At 38.9% G+C, this 11,671-nt stretch overlaps 1 protein-coding gene across 2 annotated transcripts in view; it reads left to right on the plus strand.

Moving 5' to 3' along the window:
* LOC21400330 (elongator complex protein 2) overlaps positions 1-11,671 on the plus strand; it is a 16,597-nt gene continuing 4,926 nt past the window's right edge. For both annotated transcript variants that reach the window (XM_024169082.1, XM_024169083.1), the window contains exons 1-8: positions 1-169; positions 278-365; positions 718-803; positions 1,410-1,563; positions 1,949-2,109; positions 2,203-2,856; positions 2,977-3,295; positions 3,462-3,679. In XM_024169082.1, coding sequence (XP_024024850.1) covers positions 17-169; positions 278-365; positions 718-803; positions 1,410-1,563; positions 1,949-2,109; positions 2,203-2,856; positions 2,977-3,295; positions 3,462-3,679 — 1,833 coding nt within the window. In that variant the 5' untranslated portion in view covers positions 1-16. The remainder of the gene's footprint in view (positions 170-277; positions 366-717; positions 804-1,409; positions 1,564-1,948; positions 2,110-2,202; positions 2,857-2,976; positions 3,296-3,461; positions 3,680-11,671) is intronic.

Here is an 11,671-nt window from a genome sequence, read left to right on the forward strand (position 1 = left end):
GAAAGTTCACAGCGAAATGGGTACCAGCGGCGGCGGAGACGGCAGCGTGGAAGTAAAGAGAGCGTTCATCGGAGCAGGATGCAACAGAATAGTCAATAACGTCTCTTATGGCGCCTCTGATTTCGCGGCTTTCGGCTCTCAAAACGCCGTCGCCATTTTCTGCCCCAAGGTCCCTCCTTTTCTTCTTCAAATCTTCTTTTATTATTCTCTACCATGGTTTCTCGCTGAATTTCTCCATCAAAATTTTTCCCTTTTTTTTTTCCCTCTCGAATTGCAGAGTGCTCAGATTTTGACTACGCTTCCGGGTCACAAGGCTTCCGTGAACTGCACTCACTGGCTTCCAAGTGCTAAGTTTGCTTTTAAAGGTTTCTTTTTTTTTTTTTTTTTTTTGCTTTTCGTTTTTAGTCCTTCGTTTTTGGAAGCTGTTGCTTGAATTTGTTATTTGTGTGTTAATGGTTTTTGCTTACTCTGTTTCATGAGCTGAGAAGTAAAGAGAATTTGAAAGAAGAGAAAAGAAAAGAACATGGAATGCGAATATTATTCTCAAAGTTTTGCTTCTTATTAATATCCAAATTGAGAATAACACTTAGGCATAATAGGTTAAGTAGTTCGTTAGTAAGGATTTGAAAATGGGAAAACAAAATAAGAAAAATTGATTTGTTGATAGTTGGTGAATACTTGCTGGTTTTTTAATGAGAATTTTCTGTTTATCAACAGCTAAACACTTTGAGCGGCATTACCTGCTTTCTGGAGATGCTGAAGGCGCCATTATTTTGTGGGAATTATCTGTTCTTGAAGGAAAGGTATTTTTGGATTTTCTTTCTTTCTCTGAAAATAGGGTGTAAAAGATTGCTGAACATGTTGAAATGTATAAGTGTTATTCACTATTTTATACCATGCATTTTTAGTCATCAAAAGTACACAAGATGTATTTTGGACATATTCAAAAGTGTACCTGTGAATTTTGAATTTATGTCAATTTACACCATTTCAGGGTCAGCAATTGATTTTTGATCCCCCTAAATTGATGAATTTTCACCTTGTAGCGTAATGCTTATAGATACTTGGAACCCGTTTCCAATTTGAGGTTATGGTAAAAATAAAAACAAAGGAAAGAATCGTAAAAGTTATATTTTCAAAGCTAAGCTGCAAAGGATAAATTTGCCAAGTAGTGTTGGATTAGTGGTTATCCCATAAGGTACAAAGGGTAAATTCATCAATTAGGGGTCAAAATCAGCTGTTGACCCATTAAAGGTACAACTTTAATTCGAAGGTATAATCTTGAGACCATACAAAATACATGGTATACTTTTTTGATAAACTCAAAATGCAAGGCATGAAACTATAAATATCCCAATATATAATTTATTAGTGGCTTCATTTTATTCTCTCTTTATGTTTGCTTGCAGTGGAGGCATGTATTACAAGTACCAGAATCACACAAGAAAGGTGTCACGTGCATTAGTGCAATTATGGTTTCTGAAACTGAAGCAATCTTCGCATCAACATCTTCGGATGGTACAACTTACATATGGGAGGTGGCTTTTCCATCTACTAGTGGAGGTTAGCCAAGTTTTCTCTTGCATCAGCAAGAACTGTTTCTCTTTTATGCCTTTTGGATTTAGTATTGCATTGACCTCAACGCTGCTGTGCATGTAGCCAGGCCATTCGATATTAATCTAAGAAAGTAATAAGTTTTACTGCTTTAATTTGGCTGAGCTTTTGCACCAAAGTGACACTTTGTTCCAAAAGAAATGATGATCATGTACCCGTGTTCCGTATTTTGATTGTTATCTGTGGTTTTTAACTTTTTATTTTTTTTCTTATTTTTTTTCCCTGCCTATACTTCTTCGACAGTATCTATTAAGGATAAATGAGTTTTTTCTTACGCGGCTATTTATTTTTCACTGAATCCGGAGCAAATCAAACTAAATGCTGGTTGTTTCAGGTGAATGTAAATTGTCGTGTCTGAACTCTATCTCTATTGGTTCAAAACCTATGGTAGCACTCTCATTGGCGGAGCTGCCTGGAAGTAATGGACGTATAGTCTTGGCAATGGGAGGATTGGATAGTAAAATACATCTTTATTGCGGTGAGAGAACTGGACAGGTATGTAGCCACGAACAAATCAACCTAACTTTTCTCCATCTTTTATGCAGATTTTTATTTTTTGACTTTCTTTTTCTCATTGGTTCCTCTCAGTTTGTTCATGCTTGTGAGTTGAAAGGGCATACAGATTGGATCCGATGTCTGGATTTCTCGTTGCCTATACATATTGATGACACGACAGAAACTATTCTCCTTGTAAGTTCTTCTCAGGACAGAGGCATTCGGATATGGAAGGTTGCACTACGTGGAGACACAAAAGAAGAAAATAGTTTAGCATCTTATATAAAAGGCCCTGTACTTGTTGCTGGGACATCCTCATATCAAGTATCTTTGGAGTCTCTGCTAATTGGACATGAGGATTGGGTATATTCGGTTGAATGGCAACCCCCTTCTTCTGCATCTGGAGAAGGAGTTTCGTACTACCAACCCCAAAGCATCTTATCCGCATCGATGGACAAGACAATGATGATCTGGCAACCAGAAAGAACTTCTGGCATCTGGATGAATGTTGTTACTGTTGGGGAATTAAGTCATTGTGCACTGGGGTTTTATGGGGGTCACTGGAGCTCAAATGGAGATGCAATTTTAGCACATGGATATGGTGGATCGTTCCATATCTGGAAAAATATTGGTGTTGACTCTGATAATTGGCAGCCACAAAAAGTTCCATCTGGACATTTTGCAGCAGTAACAGATATTTCATGGGCTAGGTTGGGTGAATACTTGTTGTCCGTTAGTCACGACCAGGTAAATATTCGATTCGTGGTAGAGAAATTTCTTTATGTGTTAGTGTTTGCATTTTTCTTTTTAGATTCTAGATAAAATTATGTATATCTAGTAAACTCATGACCCTGTTGAAATGTGCAGACAACTCGAATTTTTGCTCCTTGGCAAAATGAAGCTTCTCTTAGTAATGGGGATGCTTGGCATGAAATTGCTCGCCCTCAAGTCCATGGTCATGACATTAACTGTGTTACCATTATCCAAGGAAAGGGGAACCATCGATATGTCAGTGGAGCCGATGAAAAAGTTGCCAGGGTATTTGAAGCTACTTTGTCTTTTCTAAAGACGTTGAATCATGCCGTGTCACAAGATAGTGTTTTTGAAGATCTCCAAACAGGTGTTCAGGTTTTGGGTGCGAACATGTCTGCCCTTGGACTATCACAGAAGCCTATCTATGTGCAAGGTGAGTCACTCTCTCAACTCGCACACAATCTACTTTCTACCCCACTTGCTCGTGTGGAAAGTTACAGGTTTTCAGTTCCCTGTGCATTGAAGCTCATCTATTATGTTCTAAGAACATATATCAGTTGGTGAAAATTGCGAATAAGTTAGCGGCCTTTTTCATGCAGCTAAGCAGGAGACCCCAAGCAGGATTGGTAATGAGAACCTAGACACACTTGAAACTATTCCTGATGCGGTCCCAGTAGTGTTAACTGAACCTCCTATTGAAGATCAACTGGCATGGCATACACTATGGCCAGAGTCTCACAAACTCTATGGTCATGGTAACGAACTTTTCTCTCTATGTTGTAATCATCAAGGGAATCTGGTAGCCTCATCATGTAAGGTATGTGGCCAGTCCTGTAAAGCTCTCATAATCATAAGTAGAACTAGGGCTAACGTCATCATGAATTTGCAGTAAAGTTATTAACAGTTTTGAGAAGAATAATCAATATTACTTATTTTATTAAAGAGTATGTGAATATATATAGGAAGTAAGGAAAGCTACTGATAAGCCATAAACTAGGAAACTAATTATTCCTTCTAAAGGATAAGATAAACTAATAAGATAAGCTATAAGATTTGAATATTAATTCAAATCTCTTATTAAAAGATAACACTCCTAATAATTATCCCTAATAAGTAGAAGATAAAATTGATCATAATTGACACCCCTCCTCAAGTTGGTGCATAGATGTTCAACATGCCCAACTTGCTCGTGAGAAACTCGAAGTTCGGTCTGAAGAGTCCCTTGGTAAGAATATCAGCTATTTGTTGCGTTGAAGGAACAAATGGCATACAGATTGTTCCAGCCTCCAGCTTCCCCTTTATAAAATGACGATCGATCTCAACATGCTTGGTTCGATCATGCTGCACAGGATTGTGAGCAATACTAATTGCAGCTTTGTTGTCACAATCAACTTCATTGGCATCTCAATTGGTCTTCTAAGTTCGTCAAGAATCCGCTTGATCCACAATATCTCACATACTCCATGTGCCATGGCTCAGTATTCAGCTTCTGCGCTACTCCGGGCAACTACATTCTGCTTTTTGCTCCTCCATGTAACCAAATTACCCCATACAAAAGTGCAATAACCGGATGTAGACCTCCTATTTGTAATGGAACTTGTCCAGTCTGCATCAGTGTAAACCTCAATAGTCTTTTCTTCGCCTTTCTTAAACAACAATCCTTTTCCCGGTGTACCTTTAAGGTATCTTAAAATTTGATATACTCCTTCAAGATGTTCTTTACAAAGAGAGTGCATAAACTGACTCACAACACTTACTGCAAAGGCTATGTCAGGTCGGGTGTGGGATAAATAAATCAGCTTTCCCACTAACTTCTAGTACCGAGCTGTGTCAACTGGTGCTCCATCCTTGCAATCACCTAATTTTTGGTTCAGATCTATGGGAGTATCTGCAGGCTTACATCCGCTCATCCCAGTCTCTTTGAGAAGATCTAGCACATATTTTCTTTGCGAGACAACAATCCCTTTTCTTGATATGGCAACCTCAATTCCTAGAAAGTATTTCAGGGTTCCCAAGTCTTTGATCTCGAATTCTGAGGCTAATCTTCTCTTTAATTGCTCCATCTCTGCGACATCATTACCAGTGAGAATAATATCATCTACATACACTATTAAGACTGCCACTTTACCATCCATGGAGTGTTTCATAAACATGGTGTGATCACTTTGAGCTTGGACATATCCCTGATTTTTCACCGAATGAGTAAATTTTTCAAACCATGTCCTCGGAGATTGTTTGAGTCCATATAAAGGGCTTTTTTAGTTTGCAAACTTTGGAGTCAAACTTCTCTTCAAACCCAGGTGAAGAGGCCATGTACACTTCTTCCTTCAAGTCTCCATTCAGGAACGCATTCTTTACATCTAACTGCTGAAGAGGCCAACCAAAGTTTGCTACAATTGAGAGAAGTACTCTCACTGTATTTAACTTGGCTACTGGGGCAAAGGTCTCAAGATAGTCAATGCTATAGGTTTGTGTAAAACCTTTGGCCACCAAGCGAGCCTTGTATCGTTCAAGAGTTCCATCCGAGTTATATTTGATTGTAAAGACCCACTTGCAGCCCATAGTCCTTTTTCCACGTGGCAGATCCGTCACTTCCCATGTTTGATTCTTCTCTAGAGCCCTCATCTCCTCATAGACAGCCTTCCTCCACTCGGGAACCTGTAAAGTTTCTTGTACACTTTTTGGAATTTCCACAGAAGAAAGTTGTGAAGTAAAGGCTAAGAAATTAGGAGACAACTTTTCATAGGAAATATAGTTAGACATGGGGTGCCTAGTGTAGGAACGAATGCCCTTCCGGGCAGCAATAGGGACATCAAGATCATTACAAGACTCAGGATTAGATTGAACTTTTGGGACGAACTCAGTTTGATTGTTACCTGGAATTTCGGACTGTTTAGGTTCCTCCCTTGGTTCGGATTCATGGTTGTGTAAAGAGATAGGACCTTTTTCCTTTGAAGATTTTCTCCTTGAATAGGTCAGTATGTTGGTACCTGTTTTGGTCCCATTCTTTTCACCAGTGAGATTTAATTTGGGTGATGGCACTAGGGATGTCTGGTCCGAAATATTTTCAGCCCATGTTTCATGTACAGCCTGGTCTTGGTCAGGAAATTCTGGTACAAATTTGGATTCTAAAGTCTGCTTTTCCTCATCCGGATTTGTACCAGATTTTGTAACAGTGGTTTCTAAATTCAAGTTTGAATCCGGGTTTATTTGAAAAACATCAAGAGTATCATCATCCTCATCTTCCTTTTTTCTCCCCTCCTGTAGATGGTATTCAAAGAAAGATTTATTTTCAAAAAAGGTTACATCCATGGTGATAAACATTTTTTTTAGAAATAAGATCATAGCATTTATATCCTTTTTGAGTCTGGGCATATTCCACAAAAACACATTTTCTAGCCCTAGGATCAAGTTTCCCTCGATTATGCTCATGATTATGTGTAAAAACAATACATCCAAAGATTTTCAAAGGGAGTGTAGAAGTAAGTCTGGATGTAGGGTAATTAGTTTTGAAAATATTTAATGGTGTTTGAAAACGTAGAACCCTAGGAGGCATCCGATTTATTAAATAAGTGGCTGTCAAAATGGCTTCCCCCCAAAGATACTTAGGGACATTATTTTTAAATAGTAAGGCCCTTGCAACTTATAAATGGTGTTGGCTTTTTCGTTCAGCCACACCATTCTGTTGAGGAGCATCATTACAAGAACTCTGATGAACAATACCTTTTTTCAAGAAAAAAGATGCTAAAATTTTATTGAAATATTCTTTCCCATTATCCGTTAGTAAAATTTGAATCTTTGTTTGAAATTGAGTTAAAACCATGGAGTAAAAATTTTTAAACACATTTTCAACTTAAGACTTATCCCTCAACAAATATACCCAGCTTACTCTAGTGTGATCATCTATGAACGTGACAAACCACCTTTTTCCCGAGGGTGTTAAAATCCTAGAAGGTCCCCAAACATCACTATGGATGAGCACAAAAGGTTCTGAGGGTTGATAGGGTTTTAAGGAAAAAGTATAACGATGATGCTTAGCCAATTCACATACTTCACATTGAAACAAAGATGGATTTTTATTTCTAAACAAAACTGGAAATAATCTTTTTAAATAATAAAAATTCAGATGGCCTAGTCTATAGTACCATAACATTTCTTCATCACTAGTAATAGAGACAATTCCATAACATGTACTTTGTACTGGCCTTTTTCAACTTGGTCCATCTTCAAAGAAATAAAGTCCTCTAATTTCTCTAGCACTGCCAATCATCCTCCCTGTGGTTAGTTCCTGAAACTCACAATAAGATTGAAAGAAGTTAACTTGGCACTTAAGGTCACTGGTTATTTTACTAATGGATAATAAGTTGCATGAGAGATTAGGAACATGAAGAACATTTTGGAGGGTAAGAGAAGTAGAGATAACAATTGACCCTGTTCCAGCTATTACTGACAATGACCCATCTGCAATTTTAATTTTCTTATTGTCTGCACAAGGGTTATACGATGAAAATAATTTTGAAGAACCGGTCATATGATCGGTTGCACCTGAGTCAATAATCCATGAATGAGATGGATTAAATTTTTCACAAGAAAAGGCTATGGTAAGATAGTTACCCTTTTGGGCCAAAGAGCAGGAAGAGTTTACTGAGAACTGTGGAGATTGAAATAGGTGGTTTAGTTGTTCCTTGGTGAAGGGAGATGCCTCTGAGGTGATTTACTGCCCTTGAGAGTCTTCATTCACGGTTTGTAAGGCTTTATTTTCTCCTCCGTTTCTCTTCTTTTGACTATGAGGTGGTTTCCCATGGAGTTTCCAGCAAGTCTCTTTGGTATGCCACGGTTTTTTACAGTGGTCACACCAGGGCTTCTTCTTCTTTTCTCCATTTGAGTCACTTCCTTTTGACACTAAAGCCGAACTCTCAACCTCAGGACTATTTTTAGGTTGAAAAGTCTTCAGCGTTACTTTGCGCCTGGTTTCCTCTCTTCTTACTTCAGAGAAAACTTCCCCGATGGAAGGTAGTGGTTTCCTTCCTAGGATTCGGCCTCATACTTCATCTAATTCTTGATTAAGACCTGCAAGAAACACATATACTCGATCATTCTCCTCTCTTTTCTTATGGCGAACACTGTCAGTTGGACAGTCTCATTCATCTTCATAGCAAAGATCCAATTCCTGCCAAAGTGGTACAATCTCATTATAATAAGATGTAACGTCGCGGTCTCCTTGTCTGGACTTCCAAAGCTTCGTTTTTAATTCGAAAATTTGGGATGAATTTTCCACATCCGAATACATGTCACGGACTGCTTCCCAGACATCTTTGGCTGTGGGCAGGAATAGATGTGGCTTTCCAATGGCTGGTTCCATGGAATTGATGAGCCACGCAATCGTCAAGGAGTTCTCTGACCTCCATGTTTTCAGGTTCGGATCCCCTGCTACTGGTTGCTTCACTTCGCTGGTTAAATAGCCGAGTTTTCGTCTGCCGTCAATGGCCAGTTTAACGGACTGAGCCTACTCTAAATAATTACTGCCATTTAGCTTATGGACAGTCATCTGATACCATAACAGTTTTGAGAACAATAATCAATATTACTTATTTTATTAAAAGAGTATGTGAATATATATAGGAAGTAAGGAAAGCTACTGATAAGCCATAAACTAGGAAACTAATTATCCCTTCTAAAGGATAAGATAAACTAGGGTGTGTTCACTTCACCAATCCAAGTTTTACAATTTGAGTCAAAGTTATGGTTAGAGTTAGAATCTTGATTGGAATTGAAATTGGAATTGGAGTTAGTGTTTTAGGAGTCCATTTCAGCTACAAGTTTGACCCATAATTCGAGCTGTGATGTGTTCATTTCACAGATTCATTATTCCAACTACCATCTCAATTCTCTTCCATTTATATGATAAAATGAAGGAAAAAAATAACTTCCGTTATTCAAATTGAAGAACATTCCACGTTTCTAATTTTTTTTAAAATGTCATATTCATAGGTAAATACATGTAACTAATTAATGAACGAGGAAATTACCTGTCACAACCAAAACAAAAATTCCGAAAATAGAAAAAAAAATGAGAAAATAGACATTGCCTCAAATGACTCGATCTACCTGTTACAAAACAAATATTTCATACATGGTAACTAATACGTGTTTATTTAGCGATTGACATCCCCATCTTGTAAGTATTGATTTATGAAGCTGTCATCATGTTGATACATGCGTATGAAGTTATGTATCACAGCGCAAGTAATATGTATTCTCGCTTGTTTCTTCATTGGGTAATTATTGATTATCTTTAGAATGCGGAACCTCGCTTTCCACACCTCGAACGTCCGCTCGATACAATTCCTCAGCGATGAATGTGTGTAGTTAAATAACTCCCACTCAGTTCGAAGTCGACCTCAACGTGCCCTATATTCTTGCAAGTGGTACGTAGAACCGCGATAAGGAGCTAAGAAACAACCTGTGTTTGCGTAACTAGAGTCTACTAAGTAAAATTTTCCTACATGGTGGGAACAAAAACTGTTTTAGCATACTTGTACAAACTTTTTAAACCTACACAGATTCAAAGTCGAACTATTACCCATTTTAGGATTTGTGTGTACCTGGTGGAGGGACAGGGAATTTCTTCTCTCGCGTTTCAAGTGCTGATTCAAGAACTTGTGCGTTGTGTGCGGAACCCTCCCACCCGGCAAGCATATACGTGAACTTCATGTCGAAGGAACACACTCCCAAAACATTTTGTGAGTTGAATCCCTTCTTATTTCTCCAGACCTCTACATTTTCTGGCGGCAGTACACATGGAACGTGCGTCCCGTCGAGCGCGCCAACACAGTTATGCGACAAATAGAATAAACGTTATTATGAATCTCAAAATATTGTGTCATCATAATGTTAAATACGAACAAGAAACAAATGGAGAGGTATGCCTTACATCGAACCAAGGTCTGTACTTGTTCCCACTTGCCTCAATAAGTGGATCGATGCGGTTAAAGTCAGGCGGCTTAATAAAATCATGGCGCAAGCGAAATATGGCATTCAACACTACCATGAAGTACTTTGAAATTGTAGCCCCCGAGTGTTGCCATTGATGTTGTGTCTTTCTATTGCTTTCGCTTTGACAAACAATTGTCAAGAAAATGATCAATTGTTCATCAACGCTCATATTTCTTGTACTCAATAAATTCTTTTGTTCGAGTAACCAACTCAATCGCCTGAAGCAATCGCTGCCCATCCTAATCTTATTGTATATTACTATCTCGTGTCCATTTAACAAATCACTTAGACGCTGCGTATCTGTGTAGTGGCTATTATTCTTAGGAGTCGGAAGTGGATGTTCCAAGTACGCCGTATAGAATACTACAGCAGAGGCTGCTCCAAGAATGTAGTCATCATCAGAGTCATCTTCCGGTGGACCATTGTTTCCCGCGTTTGATGGTCTGCCACTCCACATCCTGTCTGCCAATACAATCCACAATATACAAAACAATATTTGAAATGATAAGCATGAACAATGTATATATTACAGATTGCCTCAATGAACAACAATGCATAATATAAAATCATAGTTCCAAATCCAAGTCTACAACGTTACAACAAACACACTCACAAACTGAACTCGCTAGCTAAAGCCAATGTCAAATTGAAATGAGAAACAATCGTGTCAAAGAAGAAACAAAGACAATACATCACAATCAAATGGAAAAGGAAATAACGCTGGGAAAACGAACACTCAAGTTAAATCTCATCACTTCCGATTCCTCCAAAGGGGCCAGGTGGGGGTTCACGAAGAATGGTGAGAAATTTTGGTAGTTAGGAAGGGGTTGTTGGCCAGTAGGAATGCACTGTTGGAAAGAAGGTTGTGGTGGGTTAAGGTTAGAGGGGACTGGGGGAAAAGGAGACTGCTGTTGTATGAAGTTTTGGACGGGTGGGCGAAAATGTGCAGACGAACCACATACGGTGGACCCTGGTTCATATAATATGGATATTGTTGCTGAACGTTGGGTCCTGGATTATTTGCTATGGTTTTCAATGTTTTCAAAGCGTAGCACAGCCTTTGTTCATCATTCATGCCCAAGAACATCTCTTGACAGTTTGGGTTACAATTTATATACTCTATGAACAACACTGTCTGTTCATTGTCCAATAACATCTCACTAATTACTGCATGACACTTTTGGAAGGTTGATTGCTGGGATTCCACACGTTGAGAAGCACCTGAACTTGTACCTCGACTACTCTGACGCAGATTCAGCGTAGTTGCAATACTTTTTAAAATAGATTTTGCCTCTGGATCCACACCTCGGGCTCCACTATTGCGCTTCGTTATATGTTGAGATGACGAGGCCATGTTTAGGGGACGGGTTGATGATTTTAAAGCCCCTCTCATTGTGTTGACAAATGCTTCCTCACCTTCCAAATGTTGCGAATTGTTGCCATCAACATCATGCTCCCCTACAAGCGGCTCAGAAAAGTCACCTTCCTCATCATTCTCTTCCAAACTCTCTTCAAATGCACCGCGGGCACGCCTACTAGCAAACGCTTCGTAGTAGAGCTCAGAGTTCTTCAGGAGATCCTTACATGCACGTTTCGCCTACTTATGTGTCTGTTGAACACATAAACAAATAAAGCAATCTTTAGTGGCCACTAAAAATTATAAAATGCAAAACACAAGATCCATAAGGCAAACTTATGCATTTCCTTGAAGTAAATTATGAAAGTCAAATCAGCATTGTCAAGGACGCAGGCCCTAAGGCTCAATCCCCTGGCCCGCAACCCCGCAGGCCCTAATGCCCGAGGCCCCCATCCC

This window comes from Morus notabilis, unplaced genomic scaffold (assembly GCF_000414095.1).
Source record: "Morus notabilis unplaced genomic scaffold, ASM41409v2 Scaffold109, whole genome shotgun sequence".
Lineage (NCBI taxonomy): Eukaryota > Viridiplantae > Streptophyta > Magnoliopsida > Rosales > Moraceae > Morus > Morus notabilis.